This window comes from Megalops cyprinoides, chromosome 2 (genome assembly GCF_013368585.1).
Source record: "Megalops cyprinoides isolate fMegCyp1 chromosome 2, fMegCyp1.pri, whole genome shotgun sequence".
Lineage (NCBI taxonomy): Eukaryota > Metazoa > Chordata > Actinopteri > Elopiformes > Megalopidae > Megalops > Megalops cyprinoides.
The window spans coordinates 325192-348793 of record NC_050584.1 but is presented as its reverse complement, the minus strand read 5'-3'; the positions used below and the strand labels follow the sequence as shown (position 1 = coordinate 348793).

The 23602-nt window shown below is 37.8% G+C and overlaps 1 protein-coding gene across 1 annotated transcript in view; it reads right to left on the bottom strand.

Annotated features, from left to right (window-relative positions):
* Window positions 1-19573, bottom strand: part of si:ch73-173p19.2 (V-type proton ATPase 116 kDa subunit a1) — a 53459-nt gene extending 33886 nt beyond the window's left edge. The window contains 5 exon segments of the mRNA XM_036522659.1: window positions 5383-5510; window positions 8973-9101; window positions 13516-13613; window positions 17207-17285; window positions 19457-19573. Of these exon segments, the coding sequence (XP_036378552.1) occupies window positions 5383-5510; window positions 8973-9101; window positions 13516-13613; window positions 17207-17285; window positions 19457-19573 (551 nt within the window).
* Between the last annotated feature and the right edge of the window lie 4029 nt (window positions 19574-23602).

Here is a 23602-nt window from a genome sequence, read left to right as displayed (position 1 = left end):
TATTTTGTCTGTTGATGAATGCTTATAGTTAGAGATGCTTAATTGACCATGGTGTATCAGTATAAGAAATATCTTAAATCGAGAAAGATAGCACCATAACTGAATTTTCCATGGATGCCTACAACCTAATGATATACACAAATTCATAATTACCTTATTAATTTAACACCAACGTCATTAATACAATTTCTACGTGCACCACAACTCATTAACTTGAATTTAAAAGATAAAATAGACAGTGGTTAATACACATAGAGGAAAAATGAACATCTGGTTGATATGATAACATTTTAACTGCTGTTTGCTACACTCCCCTACTGGAACTTTGAGGAGAGGTAATTAGTTACTGTCCACAAAGAGTAGTGAGTCTACATCCATTTTTACCAGGGGCATGTGCCCCCGGGAGAAAATGCAATCAATGACAGCCTTTCGTTCAGATATTCAATATTGGCTGTGATCCTTTTGGTCACAGCTCCTTAAGATCACAGACAAACATGGACAGAATCTAAGACATGTAGGTGCGGTGTGATGCATCCACACAACCAGACATTGGCAGAACTGGTTTACTGATTTACTGACTAATTTCGTTCAGTTCTGTATGAATATTCCTTAACTGAGTCACTGATTCAGTCCATACCCTTTCACCCCAGGAGGAAAAATTCAATATATAATTCTTTGGTGTTTAATATCTTTGACATTATTTTCTTAACGTATTAAAAATTCATTCAGCGTGTACATTTCTCTGTATTATACATGACCAGTGGCGAACCGTGCCTATCAGAACTGGGCCTTCTGTACCTCCCAAAAAAAAAACATTAACAAAAAATACGGGGCATCCCTGCCCATTTTTGCGCTTTGGGCAAAATATAATTTGCGATTAGAACATGAGATTGGAAAAAATTCTAGCTAATTTTAGCTTTGAGGAAACAGCGATTTAACATTAAAAAATATAGCAAATGGGGCGGTGAAAACTATAAGAAGCTTAACGCTAAAGAAAACATAACGACCCATGTAACGTAGACTAACACGTGCTATATAGCATAAGTTACGTGCAAAAGGGTTAAGGTGACCTGCTGTGTTTTGGTGTTTTTGTGCAGCAGTTAAACAGCTAAGATTCTCGTAGCCTTTCCAATTCCACGCACCCTTCCTGGTCCCAAACAAGCACTCCCAGCAGTAGAGCCTCTTGTGTCAAACTCAGCCTGTAAGCCATGTGTATCGTTCCCAGTTGATAGCCTGAAATTGATGAACATAGCCTGCCTTTGCAGGTTGGGCGGACTTTTTAAACAACATCCATCTTTTCATTGAACAGTCGTCTTGAAAAGGGTACTGATAAAAAATCTGCGACAATATCATCTCCAGCTGTTGCCATTTTCGACGTCGGCCATCAATCGCTAGTTAGCACTGAGCTAGGTCTCTTGTCTGAGCAAATGAGTGGGTCTTCTAGAATACCCTGGAGCCGTGGGAAAATCTGAAAGAATACGCCCATTGGCTACAAATCCAAATATGATTGGTTCATACGTTGGAAATTCATGTCAAAAATTGGGGGTAGCACTGGGCACATTGTTAGGCCCAGAGGGCATCCTGTCATTGAACATCAAAATTTGATTGGCTGATGATTCTGTCACTAATGCTTATTATATATCAAATGTGTGGTCTTTCAACAAAAGGCTAGCAGTATCTGTAGTACTAGCCCCAGCGAGCTGAAATCACTGTGAGGTGTTTAAGTGACTTTTTTGATGTAGGATATTCCAGTTCAACCTCAACAAAACTAACCATAAGCAATTTTGTGGACAAAATTGCTTGTCCAATTTATATGGACATGGACAAGGTAGCTATAAACGCCACCACTGTACATGACACTTCACAGGCCACATGCATTTCAGCTCTTTCAGAAAGTGACTGCAAAGATTGCTGACTCGTTCATTTTGGTCATTTTCATCGTTCATTCCCTCCATGAATAAATGTATTGACAGACTACACTTCCCCCCCCCCCCCCCCCCCCCTTTTTTTCAAAGTTGCAGAAAGTACTCAGGTGTCATGATTGAAAAACAAACAGATACTGACAGGCTCATCATGATTTAGGCATTCACTAAAAATAGGAAAAACTGTACAGACTTAGTTTTAGAAAGTCCAATCTATGATAGGTAGACTATTCTATAGCTAAACAGTAACGGATAAAAATATCTTTTATTGAGTCATCATTAGCTATTTTGAGCAATTACTTGATGGATATGGTATTTCAGTCCTCAGCTGTAAGTTCTCATGTCTTTTAATTCACTGTATTGACTTTGTTCTGTTCAGCCTGAAAGTCTACCACACTAACAAAGTTAGATAAGGGAGAAAAAGGCCTGCTCAGTAAAGATAATGCTCTATGGCTAGCAGCTGATGACTGCAATGGCAGTTTGTTGGAAAACCCACACACTGTCTACGTGATAAAACAAGATAAATATCCAAATCAAATTATATTATATAAATCTCTACTTCAAAGTAGTGCTGTAATCCCATTTTATATTGTTCCCATTTTAAATAGGCTAACATGACATCATGAAATGATTGACAAACTATGCAATGCTTAGTAAAATTTCTAGGTATAGTTATAGCATGATTAATTACATTACACCACTAAAAATAAAATAGGATATTAATTCCATAATAACCCAAACTTATTACCTAAAAAGATAAGTAATTAGCTTACAATGAGAGAGGAGACTTGTTTTTATTACATGCAGCAAACTCAAGTGTAAGATTTTTCTGTAATAGAGCAATTTTGTAGGCTAGGTATTAAATTGCACAGTATGATGACAGAGGGAGTCACCCTGTGGTCAGAGAAGGAAAAACACTGAATGAACTCAATAGGATGTACTGAAAGGCTGAACGCACTGGAAGAATTGAAAGAATCAGTAGTTATCAGGTGAACTGAAAGAACTGGATGAACAAATGACCTGCAGGCATGAATGAGACTCATTGTACTGCGTACTGATTTGTTCAGAGATTGGAGGCATTTACTTCCAATGACTCTAGTTGTTCTACGCTGTTTGGACAGCAGCATGCCACAATGTAACTTTTCCTCCACTCATGGTCATGTTAGTTTTTTTTTATTATTATTCCTATAGGCCGATGTAGTTATTGGTCAAAGCATATTGGGGAAGTTGCCTGACTGGTGAGTCAAATGAACAAATCTTAGAAAAATGAACCAGTACATACAGTGCACTGAAAACATTAATTCAGTAAGATTTGTTTGTTGACGAATTGCATTAACACTAGTGTATTTCTCCCAGGATCAGATATGCACTCAGGGGAGGGTGGTATCACCCTTTTGTACCCTGCAGCTCATCAATACTGAATCATTTTCAGCATGACCATCATCCATATTTATTATAACAGTGGATGAGACCCGTTTAGCAAGTGCTAATTTATTCAATGTGTATCTTCACACAGAAACTGTTTTTATTCTGCGTATTTAAATCAGTTCATGTTCACAAATATACATATAACTTTTTGCTTTTCAGTAGAAATCATGTAGAAATCAATGACTTTCAGTCTTAACATAACCAAGATATCTGCAGTGATGGTGACAGTTTTCTTGCATATACACAACAGTTTTAACCAAAAGGGTTTTGATGGTAGTTTGTGAGTGGTAAACCAAAGTGTGTTTTTCTTTTCAGGCTCAGCCAGCAGTATCCCTGTCAGTGCCTGTTCCAGTGGGGTCACCAAAAGATAATGCATCTCAACCAGGAGCAAAGCCTCCAGTGTAGAATGCAATCTTGAACTCATTATGTGTATGGGCCGGACTTCCTGATATTAAATCCACCCGCCCCTTTGAGGTTTGATCTTAAAGTAGCTGCTTTGATGGGCTCCCCACTTCTCATTTCAGCTACTGCTGCAGCCTAATGATCCCTGAGATTAATCCCTTGTGCGTTGTCTGACTACGACCCTACTCTCTGCCAGACCACAGGGAATGACGTTCATCACCCTTTTTGGACATCACTGATTGTCAGAAGAGGATTGTCAGTGAACAAACCTTCATCAAGGGTCATATAAAAACAGCCTTTTTATGGAGGGGTAACATGGTTTCAGTTACAGAGGGCGGCACCCCAATAGACACAGGTCTGCCCCAACCCTCAAGCAGGAAGTGTTGGGAGTTAAGTGGAAGTATATTTCCATATTCACCAGGCCAGCTGTAAAAAAGTACAAGGAGCCTTGGGGGATCACTGCAGAATGAATTATTCAGGGGATTGAACACGAGACTTTATATTTTGATTGAGTGACAAAGGGATGTAATTACCACCAGGGACACTTCAGTGGGGCCATAAAACATCACTTATAATCTAAAAATCAGGGCAGCCAATACCCAACAAGCATAATGTAGTTTAAATCTTCATTTGCTTTCCTGAGCAAACCGCAAGGAGGGAGGGCTGCTTGAGACTGCTTCTTAAAAGAATGAATCTAATAAGTAATTTGTATGCATCATATCTGAAATAGATTTGGAAATAGCCTGGAAATATGCATTTCCTTATAATCTACAAAAGAATGCCCTGAGCTTTGCACAGATATCAAACTGAAAAATTCACTTGTACTGAGATACTGTGTTTCTGGTAAAAAAAATGCAAATTTACTTTAGGATGATTACTTGCAGAGAAAAACAAACATTCCATTTCATACGTCTCAACACAGGAACAATAAATGTGAATTCCATGTAAATTCAAGGCATATTTTGTGCAGACATACTACTCTGAAATGAAAAATACTGAACAAGGAAGGTACTTGCAATTTTGTGGCCACTGCTCCAAAATGATAAACAGAATAAATGTAAAAATATGGATAACAAGCTGAGAAAAGTGAAAGTACATCTACAGCCAAAACTTCTGAGTCATATTATCTTTTCTAAGGAAAATTCAGTGGTTACACAGAACGACAACAGCAAAAACCTTTGGTTATGAATTGCACCGACACCAATCTTCTGAAAATCCAGCCTTGCTACTTTGATTACAGATTTTTTTTTTTTTTTTTTTTTTAAACTTAGTGGGTCTTTGATCTACCATTGGCAGTACATAATGCAGGTTTGTGGCTGTCTCAAATTCTGGCCCATGAGTTTGTTTGAGATATAGTTATGCTGGATAGGAGGAGACCGCAGAGGAAAATTCAGATTGGACAGCATTACATTACAGGGTCATCTTTCCACCCCATACCCACAACTCTGAAGCAAAGAGACCATGGGCTCCACCTAGGTGTGGCACACGTCCCATCTTGGAATACTGGAGGATAAAGTAATTACAAAGCCACTGACACTTGCTTCCCGCACCAAAACATATGCATATTCATACATATACCTGTCCTCACTTGTTTCTTGTGCATTTGCCACAGAGGAACTTTGAGATTTACCCCAGTTTTAAGGGCCCACTGGCACTGACGCTGGCAATGCTGGTCCGGCGGCTGGTCACCCGTGACGAAGCAAACATGGACACAGATTCTTCAGAGGCGAGCTCGGAGAAGGACAACTGCGATTCAGCCTGATGGACACCATGCGTGAGAGAAGACAGAGAGACCTCACTCAATATTGTCACAACCCGTCACTAAAAACTTTAATTGGAATTTAATCTTCAGATGAGGAGGGCAAAGGAAGATTTTTTCCATTCCCTTTGGAGTGCTGGCTTCATGATTTTGAAGAAATTGCCCCATATAAGATAAAGCTTTCCATTTGAATGATGGTGGTACTGCAATAAAAAGGCAGATGTTTCATTTTTAACAGGTTTAACCCCCAACAGTGGGGTTGTTAGGTCCGATCATTCGGGGCTATAGCCCCAAATATTTTAAGCCTAGCCCTGAATATTTTCACCCTGAAAAAGGAGGTGTTTGTAGCAAAACAACAGACAGACTGTGTAACAGAGTGGAACTTGACTTGCAGCATCCAAAGATGTGATAATATTTATTTATTATAAAGTTAGATATAACCTCCCCAACCTACCGATGCCGGTCTCCAGGCAAGCCCCAGGCAAACCTGACTTAGCCCCTGATCTTTTCAATAGCTATAAACGCCCCTGACCCCCAATATATATAGCAAATCTTCTTTATTTCAGAATAATCATTGCTGAGCAATATTCAACCAACAGTTTAACAGCTAGGTTTTTCCCTGGGATAGACCTCTCACACATTTACATCGGGTTTTGAAAAGCTGCTGATATGTCTCTTATATAAAGGACTCTTTCCAATCCTTTAGGAGTGGCAAATTGATTCACTAGCAGCATTAAGTGTACAAATCTACAAGCTATATATCTCAACACTCCTCACTGATTTGTTTTAAATTGATCCACAAACCCAACAAGAAGGATTAGTGCTTGCTTATTATAAGGCATTAAAATAACAACAAGGTGGTTTCTCTTTCGATTTGAATTACTAAATAAAGTGTTACTTTTTTGTTACTTATATAACATTTTGTCTTTATTTTCACCACTTTCCAGACCCATAATACTGTGTGAGAAGGAAAGACTTGATTAACATTGTGAATCAAGATAAAGTGCACTGCAAGTATACCGACTCCCTACCTTTCCTGAAAACAAAAGAAGATGTCTGTCCTTGCTTTACTCTGCCTGAAATCAAGAACTATGAAATCTGCCTGCACCTCATTTCTGTGGGAGTTCACAGTTAGTCTGTTTGGGCTTTTGTGGCATTCTGTTGAAAGAATACGATTCAACACACCATACAAATGTGCGGAACCTTCAAAAGTGAGGTCTCAAAAGTGACCAATTGGAGTCAGTGGTTGCTGTGTTTCACACACTGTGTGTGCGCGTGGCTGTGGCTAATATCAGCTACTGTAACTCTTATATATGCTCATGCCACTGCATGTATTACCAAGATTCAATTGGTGTACAGGTAGATTTTTCAATTGACATAACATGACATGACATTGATATGAAAGTAACATTAGCAAGCATAGTCTTCCAGTGTGTATAGACAATCTTATAAGACAGTTTTATATAATTATACTATATGTGTAAGAATAAAGAAAGCTATTAATTTTACAAAAATCTAAACTTAGTAGCTAGCTTCACTAGTAGCTTAGTAGCTATTAGCATCTTAAAATGACAGTGGAGACTTTTTTATTGCATGCTGCAATCTCAAGTATAAGATTTTTCCATAATTAACCAGTTTTGTAGGCTAGTATTAAATTTCACAGTATTACGTTGGATGGAGTCACTTTATGGGCAGAAAGGGAAACACACTGAACGAACTGAATGACATTCACTGATTGGGAGGTACTGAAAGAGTGAACAAACTGACATTCACTGAACGGGATGTACTGAAAGAGTGAACAATTATTACTCAAATTATGTACTGAAATTATGAACAAGTGCATACAGTTCATTAAAAACATTTGTTCAACAAAGTTAGTTCATTCACTAACTGCACAACACTTATGTCCACACAACACACAAAAACACACAAAAGTGAATAGTGACAGAAGCCCCCTACACAGCTGCTGGCCTGAAAATAGCGTTTAAGTACTCAAAAAAAATATCCAGCAAACCAATGTAATATTTAAAAACCTGCACAACTGCACGAACTGCCTTTGCCATTTCTCTCTCAAACCCAAAAAAGTCATATGATAGGTTATAGCCTAAATCCATCAGAGCACAATTAAAGTTCTACAATAACAATACAAGGAACTAATAGGATATAATGTTTATACCAGGACATTTAAGGTGAAACTAATGTTTGCATATACTTAAAGAAAGGGTAACGTTAAAAGGTAGTATCAATACAATAAGCACTGTTTCTAACTAGCTACCTAGCCTTATCTACTTAACATCAGTTTGCAGCTACTTTCTAACCATGATAACTTGTTATGAGACATGACTGCAGATAAAGTATTGTTCACAACAGTGTATAATTTACAAACGCAAACGTAAATGACTTTCATTATGTAAATAAGGCTTGGTTACGGGCACCGGCGACAGAAAATGAAGGTAACCAATTAGCTCACTTTGCTAATATTAGCTGGCTATCTATTCAACATATAAAAATTATTTTGGTTATGAAGTTAATTAGTTACCTAGCTAAGTAGCTAGTAAACAATGGGCAATGGGCATCTATGGGTCTTACATTTCACTTCACCTCATCTAACCATTAGGAATACAGACTAGCTATACATACTGCCAGACGTGGTTCTGGAACAATGAGGTACCAGCCATGAGCCATTTGGTTGGTTGCAACCAATGTTACAATGTAATCAATTCTATAATGTGTCAACATACCATAAAATATCTGCAAATGACAAAACACTATAGACCAAAACTATATAACAGACCAAACACTATATAACATTTGAACATAGTAGGACATTAATTCCAGAGCTGGTATTAAAAGACTCAGCAACCTCTAACCTCAGTCTTCACACATCCCTTTGTCATCATTGCAAAATGTTGCTCAACTGTTACTTCTTGGTTGTTGGCATCTACCAACAACGTTTTCACTTTACTTTTTTAAGAGAACTTTAGAAATTGCTTGGTTTGTTACTGCGCTTTGGACTGTGCACGGGAGTCCTAAGCCATTCAAACGAGGGGGACACACTGGAAAATTAATCAACATTTAAGTATACTTGTTTTTGACTTGCATTCATTAATATCACAGGAGCATCTGAGGGAACTGTTCTATGGTAGCTGTACTTTAGCTGTTACAAATTTAATCAATTATAAATTATGAATTTATACCAATGGTCAATGGATTTTCCACTCACACATGTACTGAAATGAGCACAGACACAAATTGTTTGTATACAGGTGAAATGAACGTATACACAACTAGTGAATGTATTTGCAATATATTCTTGGGCTGAACAATATATTTCTCAATGTATTACGCTATATCTATTTTCATACAGGACTATAAACCCAAATTCATGCTTACTCATCTTATGTGTGTTGTGGCAAAAGGATAGATTTTTATTTCTAGTGTAGTGTAACCTTTTAACACACCTCTTCAAAGAAATCTTCTGTCATGTGCAACAGATAGTTCATTTCCATCAGCTCCGTGAAGTTCTGTTTGAGGGCCTCACAGTTTGAGTTGATCTCCTTCAGCTCCTGCTCCAGTTTCTCAAAAGTTGCCTGGAATGAAAAAAAAGGTTGAGTGGCAGAATGAGCTGTCAATCAACAGAAGGAAAATGTTCTTCAGCATGAAATACATCACTGGGGATACTGGATGTGTTTACATGAAGTGTCAAAGTTATTCTTCACTCACGATTTTCAGTTGAAAAACAGACAAGAATTTACAAGACCCAAAACTACTGTGTTAATTACTATTCTTTAGTTGCATTGTGCCATTTGTGAATTTCTGTCAGTTAAAATCCTTTCTTATTTATTTTAATACCTAACTATTTATACAGGTGTACATGCTGGGAAGTTTAGGGTAAGTACCTTTGCTCATCAACTGCATCCCACCTACAACCTTCTTATTACACATAATGTTCTGTTGTTGAAGAGAAATAACAGAACATATTGCCACCCACCATGTCTGAATATGGAAATAGAAATCATCAGTTTGTTGCTGAATGTTTTTCATGCCATTCCTCACAATATTCAAAATTAGAAAGAAGCTGTAAGTGTAGGGGTATCATGAACAGCCACTATGAATAGTGTGAAAAAGTGTGTTTTCCTATTTGTGGCAAGGCAACAAAGAATATGGTGGTTAATTATTTTTTAATGTTTACGTTTTACTTACTTTTACTACTTTTTCACCGTCAGTTTGATTCAGTCTGGTCCCATCAAAATCAATACCAACAGGGACAGTTTGTTAGAAGGATTGTGAAAATCATAAGACATCTATCTGATTTGATCTATTTGATCAAAAAGGAACCTGAAATTCAATTTTTTCTTTCTTCACTGTACCTCAGTCTTACCCTGATGATATCACTTCCCTTCCTCTTTCTCCTATAAAGTCTGATGGAGACTCATTGCAGGCTTAATTTCATCATTCAGTCTGGACTGCAGAAATGACTGAGATCAACACACTATGGTAAAAAGGAGCACAAGGTCACAAGTGCAGAGTCACCAAGGCAAATTAATCCTCCTGAAATGTCTTTTTTTTTTTTTTTAACTGAACAATGATGTTCAGATACTAAAACTGGCAGCTTATCAGTGGATTGTTCTGTATGCTAATCTTGATGTTCCAAACCATCAATATGTCATAGAAATCCATTATTTTTGCAGAATGATTTCTCCAAAATAATTTTTAGACTGTTTTTTTTCAAATTCCCTTTGAACTTGCATACACACATTTGAACAGCTTATGTGTGTCATAAATATTTCAGTTTCAGAAGTGTGCTCTCTCAGCTCTGGTTCCTTCACAGCAGTGAGAGCTGGATCTCTTGCGGGTCCTGCCCTCAGTGTCATGCTGTTGAAATGCATTTGGGTGAGGAGGTGGGTGTTGAGATTCTCATTTTCACAGGGCATCCCTCAGAGAGAGTAGGAGGCACTGCTGGGACCCAGCAGAGCAGCCAATTGCCAGTGACAGTGCCAATCTGTACTGTATGCACTTTTGTAAGTCGCTTTGGATAAAAGCGTCTGCTAAATAAATAAATGTATATGTAAATCTGCAGCTGATCTCTCTCAGCAGGGAGTGCTGGGTTCAGTGCCTGTGGCTTGCAGGGGCTTAGCACTTCTCTCATATTTTCAGTTATAAAATTTACTTACTGTCAGAACCTCGGTGATAGGTACTTAACAAGTCAAAATATTGTCAATAGTACAAAAATGGCTCGGGTTAAGAATGTCAGCTAAGTAAATGTAAAGTAGTTGACATGGCTGCTATCAAAGGAACACACACTTATTTTCTAGTAATGTTTTAATATCATTGTCAATTACTATCCTATCTGCATCATTTGAAGAAGTGCTTCCCCAGCATCCCATATGAAGATCAGGCAAGTAGCCTTACGTCATAAGTTTTAATACTATTTGTATGATAAGCATAATTTATTCTACCCATGCCATTCACCAAGAGACAATGTTTTTCACATTATAGACACTTTATTTTCAGTATTAATGTTTCACTCTACCTGAAGAACATTCTTAATTCAGATCTGCAGAACTGAAAGAGTTATGAATACCTAAGGTGCTGGGAGCCCACTAAGTACGAGTAGTGAACCACAGAACAATAATACACCAGTGCAACCAAAGGGCAGTGTAACTGACTGTTTTATGCCATGTGTTCTCACTGAAGGGAATGAAAAACAACAAGTGTAATTAGTTCTGTGGCTCAGGGATCAGTATACTCGGGTAAGTACAATGGTGACTTTGCAAGTGTTTCACTATGCTGTAAACACATGCTTTTATTGGACCATCTTCCTGCTTCTGGCTTGTAAACGTAAGAAATTAATGTAGGCTATCTACATTACATTCCAGTTGCCTAGAAGATGGTCTTATTCAAAGCAATTTACATGACATACAGTTTTTTTTACACATTGTCTTTTTATGCAGCTGGGTATATGAGACAATTCATCTTATGTACCTTGATCTAGGGTACAACAGCAGTGGCCCACTTGAGAATCAAACCAGCAACCACTAGGTCAGGGTTACAAGCCATGAAGACAACTATGAAGACAACATTGAAATTATTTGTGGAGATTTTTTTTGTGATGTGTGTAGTTAAATATGTCCTCCTAGCCAGTCCAACTGTCCAAGACAGTTAATTATTTACTGCTCCTATAAAGACAACATAATGCAAGCTTCAAGAAGGAGGCACAGGAAAATTATCAATTTAAGTCAAGGCACAGTAATATAACAGGTTCAGTTATATTCAGTAAAAATCAGAAGGGAAGATTTAAATATTCAGATGGCAGAACTAAAAAAATTAGGCCTTTTGCTGATGAGAATATGAAGATGTATGGAATAATCTAGTGAAATTGTTATTTTCACAGAATTCAAGAGCGTGAAATTAACTATTTGATTGTGTGACTTCCTAAAACTTTAATTTTATGACAAAGGTCATACACATTTCATGTATTGTATATATCAGTTGCATAATTAAATGTTTACACAATGTTTTTTTAAAAATTATTAATTTAATTTACACAAGAATGCTTCAAAGCACATTGTAACTTTATGTGGTTGTTATAAACATGAGTTTATTATCTCTGTGAATATCAATGGTGTTTGTCTTGATGTCATATCATTGTGGTTATCCAACAATAGCCCTCAAAATTAAAGCAAAGGCCATGGTCTGGGTAGCTCTGAAAACAAGCTTATATATCCACCCAGCAGATAAAATCCCTGTGCTTTCCTCTCTTTAAGACAACTAGAAAACACTGGCAAAGTCTCATGTGCAATGGCTGTTTGTCATAGCATAAACTGCATTATCTTTAAGGTTCTTGTCATGAAGTAAAGATAAGACATTAAACAATACATTGGTGGCTGGGGGATGACACACTAGGATATTGTCCTGGGCTTTGAAAAATTTGCATGAAATTGCTGGCTGGCATGCTGTGGGATAGAAAAAGAGCAGAGAGGTTTCCTTAAGCTACACTTTAATGTTCAGAGAGCTGTTTGAACACCCTGAAGTGCTGGATCTCTCAGACTTTAAAGAAATGCCATTGCACTTGATCTGGGCTTAAGCAATATGTGGAATCATAATTGACTGTTAGAGAAAACACTGTTAGCATGACCACATTCGAATGCTCTGGACAAAAGATGATGGATTAATTCTGGCTCGTTCCCTGAAAGGGAAAGCAAGAAATGCTTGTTAGTTGTTTTCCTTTGCTGAACAGCTCAACACTGTCCAAGTTTAAAAAGCATTAGTGTGTATGCCTTAGAAAAAGAATACTACACTTGTTGAAAGTAGAATCAGCCGTTTACAGGTCTTCTGTGTGTATACATATATTTTAAAAATATGTCTTGCAAACTGTTTTTCCATCCTCATAAAAAAAAAATTAATATAAAGTGATAGACATCATTCATAAAATATGGGGAGAGAAATCTGTGATGCTCCTTTAGTCAGAAAACTGCTCCTTTAGACAGAGAACTAATTATTTCTCTCATTTTCTCCTGCAGAAATAAATCCACCAATCCAATGACTTCAAGCTGAATTGCCTGCTAGTACCGTGAGCAGTTGACACACTGCTGGGCCTAGCCCACTTCAGTCTGTCCAGCATCCTGACTTGCATGTTAAAATCCGTGGAAGACCATGTTTTTCTGCCCTGCCAGAGCATTTCAGTCCTCTGAGTCCAGCTGCTGCTAAAATAATATTTACCTTCTTCTCCATCAGTTTCCAAAAAAACACCTTTTCGTGGTTCATTCTCCATTGTGTGATCATGCCTGACCAAGCTTATCTGCTTAGTTATTATAGCAGCTGATTAGCCACAGTCAGTTAGCTGTGATGTGGCAGGCTGATGGAGGAGAGAGCGTGCAACAGACCCTCACACACTGCTGGTTATCCTTGTTAGGCGCTGCAGCGCCAGGCATGGAGGCAAAGGGAGTGAACAAGGATGAAGGCCTCCACCGGTGGCCAGCAGGAAGAAATGAATACACTCACCTCCAGCTCCAAAACGTCTCTGGGGCAGGGCACTCTCTCACTCTCGCAGTTGGTGGCAATGACTATGTTGGTTTTCATAATCTCCTTTTCCAAGAACCCTGTGGGGGGAACACAAATAGTTGACCCGCAGAAGCAAAGGGGTCACTCTTCAAACAAGGCTCACCAGGTCCTTTCAGAAGGCCGCTGCTTCAAAGGAATCAGGAGTAGGAAGAAGCATGCCCCTTTTGGAATTTGAGATTCAAAAGTATTTATTCTGTATTAACGCTGTGTTTTCTGTGAATAGAACTTGGCTTCTCAAATGTCACCTCAGACCTCCGTGAGACAACAGACATCTCTTGGGCAGTGACCTCTCCAACTGACCCTTCTATTAAACAACCAGGCTAACCCAAATTTTAGTGTTGATGAGTGGTAAACTATGGCAACTCATAGGATTTAAGTGGCTGATTCATAGTGACCCACATAAAGAATATAATCCAGAAACATTCTATTAACACAGTTAAGCAAATTCACATACAGTGATGTTGATATACTGTATATGTTTTTCCAATATTATATTAAAATTTGTTACAAATATGATTTGACTAGGATTAGTTGTTCAAAAATGTGTGGGACAAATGTTCCTGTGTCATCCTATTATATTTTTAGATTGACATCTGCTACAATATTATTATAGTGTGAGGCAGGATACTCTAAAATCTTTAAAACTCTGAGGCACGAAAGTTTCAAATTAAACGGTCATATTCTGTTCCTAACTGCATGTTGTTATGCTTTAGACTGCAAATTACCTGTTGCATGTCAGAGAGAGAAATGTTTCTGTCTGTTACTGCCTCAAGTGATGCATAAGTGAACGATAGCTCGATAGTGTTGGGATTCCAGTCATACAGGGCAATGCAGTCAGCCGGATGGAGGGAAATGTCAGTCTAAGCATGTGTGTGTTGCAGAGGGGTAGCAATGCAGTTATAGCAGCGCAGTGGTTTTATAGCAGTGTGTCCTGAACTCCACCCCACTGGTCTTGCACATTGCTCCCAGAATCCAAACTAGCCAAAATGCACCTCTGTCTGTCTGGTGTGTGGATACAGGAAGAATAGCTGAGTGCACACACAGAAGCACCCCGTGGTAGAGGATGCTGAAGAGGCAGAGAGCCTGCTGTGAGTGAACAACAGCCCAGCGGTACAACGCATGTGGCTACCAAATGATGACAAGAGGACAAAGAAAAGCAAGTGACCTCAGAGGAGCACTATCCTCACGACAGCACAGACCATTGTGTGACTAGATCTTTTTTCTTTTTTCTGGTCTCCATTTTAACCAGTATACTTAAATTTATCACCTCAACACAGAATTGTTTGGACATTTCCATCCTAAAAGCTACATATTTGGCCACAAGACTATAGTAATCATATTGTATCCACTAATCCAATGCAATCTCATTATTATTTCTTCATTTGAATGACATGCATTTATTTACATTTATTCTTACTCTGAACTTGTTCTTCTGTATGGTAAACATAGCTGAAGCAAAACAATAATAAAGAGCAGATAGATAACTGGCACCACTGTGAAAGAAAATACAAAAAACAGAGAAGAAGAAAAATAAATAGAAATAGAGTTTGGTTTGTATAATATTTTGATACATTTCTACCACCAACTCTGTGCAGTACTATAAAACAAAAATATTTTCAGACAGTATGCCTGAAATCAATTATTCTCCCATTTTGTACTTCTGCTATGTCAGATGTGAAGCTACAATTGTATTGACAGGAGGTTTTATAGAGCATACAGATCAGATGTGACCCATTTCTTTCTGGTGGTACAATGTATCAGAGTAATTATGATGGCACAACCCTGAGAGACATTCCTGAGAGACACTCACATTAAGACAGGTTCATTATTAATAATCCACAGTTCATATATTCTTTCATTCCAAAGACTTGATGACATATGCATGGAAAATGGTTGAATGGTCAAGTTGAAATTGTTTAATATCTTGATCCATATGTTTAAAATGATAGTCATGTGTCAATGTGATCATTATTGTTGTGTGTGTATTATTGAATATTACGACTGTATATTACTAGAAACTAAGGCAGGCATAAGGTCAAATGGTTGTGTAAACCACTGATTCTCAATCTTTCTCCTGGGGCCCACCTGCTCCGCACGTTTTCCATCTTTCCCTGCTCTACCTACCTGACTGAATTCATCAGTGGCACTTTTGATTAGCTGAGCACACCTGATTTAATCAAGGTCATGTACACTAATTTTAATCAGGTGTGTTTGGAGCAAGGATAGAAGATATAGTCGCTGTCGGGCGGAAACCTCGTATTTCCATATTTCGTCATTTTTTTTTTTTTTTCATAAATCAATGCTATTGGTCATACTTTACGTCTGTCTGTGGGTTTTACAAATATTTAGCCAATGAAAAGTATTAAAAAGAGCTTGTGACTAAATCTTGTAACTCCATTGGATCCTCAAACTGTTGGCAAAACCTCATAGCTCCACCCTGCCTCCATCTTGATTTAAGTGCACACAGCAGAGCTGAAGGTAAACAGTGACGAGGTGATTTCGTCTGACTTCGTCTGAGGCAAATAGCTCAATAAAATGTTTTCAAATTAGCCCTAGGTTGCAAACAGTTAAAACTATGCAGTGTACCTGTTTATCAAATTTAGCTCTGATGTTAACATTGTGATTATAGATGGAAGTGTTTGCTGAGGAGACTAGCATAGCTAGCTAGATCAATCCCTACTTCATCGAAAGTAATACTTATTAGAAAACTCAGTTAAAACTCTGTCCATTATTGAAACAGCGATGATAAATGAAGTATAGCAGCTAGCTGTACTGTTGAAGAATTCACAGCAGTAGTAGGCAGTTGTTTGGACACAGTCTCTGGTTGTTTGTAATGCAAGAGCTGCAATGCAAGGCTAAATAAATAACTGGTTATTTGAATAAGTACAGTGCTTTCTTTACTCAAGAAACACTAAGTCTATAAAGGCTAATGATTTATGTATTTGAGGCCTGAGACATGTGGGAGCGGAGAAGAGTGCAGGCAAATCACGGTAGGTTGGAGTGCAGTTTAGTCTAGCATTTGCCATCTAGTCACAGCCAATACTGTCTTCAATAGCCTTTTTATAGCACTTAATCTTTTATAACAAGAGATTTTGACCAACGACAGGAAAAACCGAGCACACGCATAGCTACAAACTTTGTAACCTGTAAGTTGATGATAACATAATGCGATGCACTTACGGCCTCAGATGTGGCCGTTCTAATCAATGACGGACAAAACGTGTAACATTCGCTGGTCAAAAACCTCATAACTCCATTTGAGCTTGATTTTGGTAAAATATTAATAACATGACACATGCAAGTATCTGACCATATATAAAGACACAACACCAACTTTGATGGTGCCGTATTCAATTATTTTAAAAACACAGAGTTTTTTTCATTTCCTGAAAAGTAACAGTTTTGGACTGGATACAAGATTTCTGCCTGACAGCGACGACATGCAGGACAGTGGGCCTCCAGGAGTAGGATTGAGAAACATTGGTGTAAACAGTTTTGCAGTGGAGCATGAAATGGAACCTTAGCAAATCAAGTCACACATTTCTGGACTTTGACACTTTTTGTGCTTCTTGATGTAAAATAGGTTCCTCTTTGCTATCAGCCAATGAAGACCATAAACAGTTATACTCACGAAGAATTCTTTCCATCTCTTCGCATTTTTTCACTTCATTCACAAACCTCTTCTGAAAGGCCACTGTACCAGGATTTAACTAAAAAGAGAGGAAGAATGGAGTGCATACATACGTTGTCTTATTTTAAACAGTGCAAATTTAATCAGAAATACAAGTGTTCTACAAAGTTTTTTTTTAAGTCTATATTACTGAATGGGTAAGTATTTGGGCGAAGAGGAGAGAACAAATAAAAGAGGAGTGGAGAAGGAGAGCTTTAGTATAATTGATAGATGTTATAATAATAATAATTATTAGTTGATGTAGCTATGAATCTGTGTAGTGACAGTATAGCTACAATTTGCTGCTGGAGCTGTGAATCTGTATAGTCATTGTTAGCTCTAACTATACCTATAGCAACAGTTGGCTGCTATAGCTATGAACCCGTCTCCACTACCATTTCTACAGGTTACCAGCTTGACTCAGTGAATTGTTGACAATATTTTCTCACCTTTCTTTCTACTTGCCTTTTAATAGAAAGAGACCAACCACTGACTGAAAAGTGACATGTGTAAACAATCAACACCTAAACACAATTATTCCGTGTGAACGTAACAAAATAAATATGGCAGGAGGAATAGGAAAAGGACTATAAAATAAGAAAGAAATTCCCTTCTTTTCAGTTGTTTTTTTCTTATACATACCAATCAACATGTTGTTCTACACATATGTGTCAAACTAACAATGTCAGTCAGTCATCTACACAAAGCTTCGATTCATCTCTAACAACAACTTGTGTTCATGGCTAGAAAGTCAGCCTGAGATGTTTCTGAAAATGTCTCACTTCAGAGCACAGTGGGTAATGCCCCCCCTGGCAAACAAATAAAAACTGAAACAATCTGAATCACTAATGCATGGGCTCTGGTCTGATGTTTCTGATGTATTGGAACAAGAGCTAGAGCACGATGAGGTCTCAATTACTAGTGTACAGAGAGTTCACTATCTGTGGCTGTCAGACCCACAAAATATTTGTACTATATCTATATTCTTATTACTGTTGAGGAAATCAGAAGTGGGTGTGAATAAAAAAAATATGAAAATTAGGTAACAGTGAGGAAGAGCCAGGAGGAAATATTTTACTTACTTTAACAACTAACCTTGCAGACTAATATAATTAATGTTAGTGAACAATTTAATTTATCCAGCTGATGGAAAAAAAATCAAGGGGTAGGCTAACTTACACACATAATACAATGTGCTGGTTGCTAACCATTTGTTGGTTTCCTAGTAGGGTGGAAGCTAGACACTATTAGCTAGCATGGATGTTCCATCCAACCATCTGGGTGTAGTAAAGTACTGTAAAACCATAACCTGCATCAATTTTGTTTAGATCAATCAAAGAAAAACAATACAAATTTTAAAAATAGGAGACTAAGAAAGATAAATAAAGTCTTGGTTGGAAAACAGAGCTTGAGGAAAAGACAAACTGCTGCACAGAAGCACAGAGATATGTGTGTGTGTGTGTGTGTGTGTGTGTAAATAAGGCTCCTTTTTAAAAAAAAAAAAAAAAGCTGCCCTTTCTCCCTAAACAAGCTTTGAATAGTCAGATGTGTGCTTCAGTGCATTGCTCTCCAAAATTCTGTTTCTTGCAGTGGGGGTGGCAGAAAAAATGCATGTGAATACCGAATGCTACATTCTACGAGAAAAGCTACCTGTTTGAAGCCCATTATCTGTTCACAGCCTAATAACATATTTGGCTTCAGGTACAACCCTAGTGTTGATCTTGATGAGATTTTGCGACACATGGTGTAAAAGTCATGATGTCATTAGTGTGTATTAATTGCTCAAAACATCCATTTTCACTTGAGCACAGGTCATAAAATGGCTGAGTCGAATCAGCCTACGGTGACTTACACAGTAACAACCAAATCTTTTACTTTTCTTTGAATGTTTCATCTCATTGATATATTAACCAATAATGATCATAATTAAACATTTCCCCAAAACGATACTTTAATGCAAACCAGCACAAAAAAAGAAGTGCAATGAAGTGACGACTGACTTCAGAATAACCCTAAATATTCTTGTCAATGTTACCAAAGGAAATTCCTTACACTACAGAACAAATGTTGTTTGACAGTAAAAATACCCCAAATCAACAATTATGTGCATGTGCATGTGCATGTTTCTGTACAAAACATGTACAGAACCTGACTGCCAGTGGATGTTCCCCAGCCATACTGGCTGTTCCGCTATGTGAAAAATGTACTCACGTCTTTGAACTGTACTAGTCCTAGGTGGCCAAGCTCGTTGATGCAGTAGTGTGCCGATTCGGTTTGGAAGAACAGCTGAACCAGGCACATCTCCTCACTTCGGAAAAAGGAACTCATCTTGTCCTCACCAGATCCAGGCTATATTAATGACCCTTTACCACAGATTTCCAGTCACTAGGGGTTAGTTTATGAATGTGTTTTTATAGGCATGACCAGATAGTTCCTAGCAGAATACTGCTATGTTTGATGTGAGTGACATCAATGGATACCCACAAAGAAGATGACCACATAAACAAGCAATGACTTACTGAGCAGCTGGCTGGCTTTTATACCCATATGGAGCTGGTTGTGGGTCCACTATTTTTGGTGGTGCTGTCCATTAATTGAATATGCTGGAGGGCTCTTCAGACAGAAAATCGACGCAGTGTTTGTGACTGGGGGATCAATAGCGCCACTGGTGCTGTGGATGCCCTCTGGTTCGTACTGAAAGTTACATGCGGGTGTGGCACTGTGTGGGCAGTGCTTACACAAGTGAAGGGCTGTCAGGGAATGTACCTCACAGAAAAAAAGAGATTTAATGCCAAATAGCTTAATTTTGCACAGATGTAAAATTTTAGGGGAAAGCATGAACTAAACATATTAAAATCATTATTACTGTCATATTTTGTTGATAAAGTAAGAAGCTCTCTCTCTCTCTCTATTTCTCTCTTTCTGTCTGTCTGTCTGTGTGAGTGTGCTTGTGCCCATTGTAGAGGTTAGTCACAGGCCCACAGGGAATATGGTGACCTATATCTTTCATTATTGTTTACACGGCTCCAATTGCTGCTTTATGCAGTCTCATGTTATGAACAAAGTTGAAACGCAGAGTTTGATTCTATAACTCTTCTCTTGTATCTGACACTTGCCATTTGTTTTTCCTCCATCTAAGATGAAATTTTAATGTTGTGCACTTCTTTTGAAGGATGCAAAGAATTGCTTGGTGTTTGCCTTGCTAACCACATTGATTCTTCATCTTTGCAGTTCATCAAAGCGTGGGAGCCTGCCATATTCTTCTTCAAAAATCAGCAGATAAAATCTTCTCTCAGTGGTTTAGTGTCGACATCCTCTTGTTCTCTAGTATATTGCATTTTGTATTTTTCTCTTTAATCAAAGCATGACAGGGGCTATACCATTTGGCAGGTGTGTGGATTCGTGCTGGCTTGTTATGTAAAAAAAATATACATTTATTGAATTCATGGGAGAGGCATACAGACAGATGCCACTATGGTAACAAAAGTACATATAATTCTGTTATTGTAGAACAAATAATAAGAACATTTATTCTACAGTTGTTTTGCTTTGTGTCTATAGTTGTATGGGTATTGATGGATACAATATGTATATGAAGTATACTGGTGCATTAATGTTTACATCCAATATATATTGTACATTATATTGCTACAATATTCAAGTGTGTTCCCAATCTGAGAGGACAAGTGATACCCTAAAACACTGATGTTCGCTGTGCATCATACCATAACCCCAAGACAGCTTGATTTCAGTTGCTGACAGTCATAGGTGCTTTGTGTTGTTGTTTTTTTTGTAAAGCTGGAGAAGCATTTCATGTGTGGACAGTGGGTATTGGGCAGGGCTGGGTAGTGCTCTACAACACAGCCTCATGATCAAAGCATTCTTTGCTGCATATTGTTTGACTCCTATCAAACAATCATCTCATTGTACACAAACATATTGTAATTGTAAAATGAAATTAACCTCATTGTTAATTTTTTTTTATTGATAGATAAACATACATACAAACACAACATACAACACAAAACATCACTGGGTCTAATAATCTTCAATCATAATAATAATAATAATAATAATAATAATAATAGTTACAATGGTAAATAATCGTACGTGATGAGAGTAATAACAGCATTATTAATAACCACAACAACAACAACAATAATAATAATAATAATAATAATAATGACAGCAGATGAGTATTGGTAATGGATAACATAAATAAATAAATAAGGAAGGAAAGAAAGGAATGCCGGGGAGTCAATTTGTCTGCAAGTTGAGACTTACAAGGATGGGTTCCCAGGTATCACTGAATTGTTTCAATTGTTTATTGTTTTTAGCTGTGATTCTTTCCATTGAGAGATAGTCTATTAACAGATTAAGCCATTGCAACATTGAGAGTTTGTGCCCGTAGTTCCAGTTAAGTTAAGGAGTATTATTATTTTTTTTTTGCTATGGTCAAGGTGATGAGTATGGTCTTGTGATATTTGGGAAGATGACTGATGGGTGTGCGAGTGTATTCTAGGAGGGTGTGCCTCCTAGAAGGCAAAGAGATGGGGACAGTGGAATGTGACGGGGGAAATTTGAAGAGTTCAACTGTTACAGTTTTCCAGAAATTTTGGGTTGGTGTGCATTGCCAAAAAGAGTAATAGAGATAATAACAATCTGTGTTGTGTTGAGGGTGCATTGTGGGCAGACATCTGTATCAGTGAAGCCCATGAGGTGCATTCTGCGATTGGTGATGTGTGTTCTGTGCATAATCTTGGATACTGGATTAGCTGTAGTTGGGAGTTGTTCATCATGGAGTAGATGTTGCTACGTATTTGTTTCCAGAAATTGAGATCAGTCTTGATTGTTAAATCTTTTTCCCAGTCTGTAATTGTGATGGATAGTGTTTTTTCTTTTGGTGATGATATGACTTTATATAGTTTAGATAAAGGTTTCTTAGATGTTGAAATGGATACTATGTTTTCTATTAATGGCGGTGGTTGCCAATTATTGTTGGATAGTTGTATTTTATTTTTAAGTGTTTTCTTAATTTGGAGATACTGTAAAAAGTTTTCTTGGGTGATGTCATATTCCTGCGTTAGTTCATAGATGGTTAAGAATTTATCATTTTCATATAGGTGGTGTATGTGGGTGATTCCTGTACCTCTCCATTTTTTCCACTTTTCCATTTCCTTTATGAAGGTGGTCTTAAGAAATCCAAGTTGTTCCAAACTGGTGTGAGTTTACAGGGATTAAGTGGGTGGTTGGTGATCTTATTGATTTTCCACCAAGCTTCCAGAGTTGTTGAAAAGGGTGATGGTCTTATAGCAATTATGTTTTTTGATTGATTGTGACAAAAATGGTAGATCTTTAATGGAGAGTTCTTCACAAAATGACTGTCACTTATTTTTGGTCAACTCCTCCATTTCTTCCTTTTGCATTACCAGAACAATCAGTACAATCACTTAAATGTAGTTTAGTGTCATTAGGGGAAGTGTGCAATTTTATTTCCTCATCCTCCCATTTAAGATACCCAATGAAATTTACATCTTTGCCACCAAGAAGCATACTGACCAGGTATGGAGTTTTAATGAATTACAGATATTTTAGGTCTACTGCTCCAGTTCAGAAGAAGAAACCACAAAAACGGGCCTTTTGTGAGTCATGTCTTTTACCATCTTCCCACAACCCCACCCCCACTAGAAATTCTATCATCTTTAAAATTCATTTATTATGAGATTTGTGATTTGTCCTATGGATATTCTAAGATGTGCTCATAAACAGTCAATAGAGATAGTTGAGAGTTCAGGCAGAGGGTTTCCACAACATCCTCTGAAAAGAACAACTTGAAGAGGTCCAGAGGAGTGTAGCTGTCCCCTCTGTTGAATTTATAATGAAGACCAAACCACTAAACCAAAGAAAACCAAAAATACATAAATGAGTTGCAGCGCTAAATACAATCGCTAGGGGAGGGGGAGGCATAGGCCAAACTTACATTGGGGTGCACCCTAGGAGTACACACAGCAAACACAATAAGAATGTCACACACTCTGGAACACAGCAAGGCTGGATGATCAGCACTCTCATGTGGTGTCAAAATGATTCACAACATACATGCAGTGCACTAACGAGGTACCCAAATACAAGTTTAAGGAAAGGGGAGGGGGGACCCCAGAGAATAAGGTTACAGCCTCCCAGTAAATAAGCCTAGAGTAAAAAGAAGGGATGGCCAGCCCAACTCAATCACATACACACTCTAAAACAAAACCAAAAATAATACCTCAAAAAACAAAAAAAAAAACAAGATAGTCCAGTCATACCAACACATACCCTATGGAGTCAGGGGCTATCAGTCCAAAATGTGGATAGAGG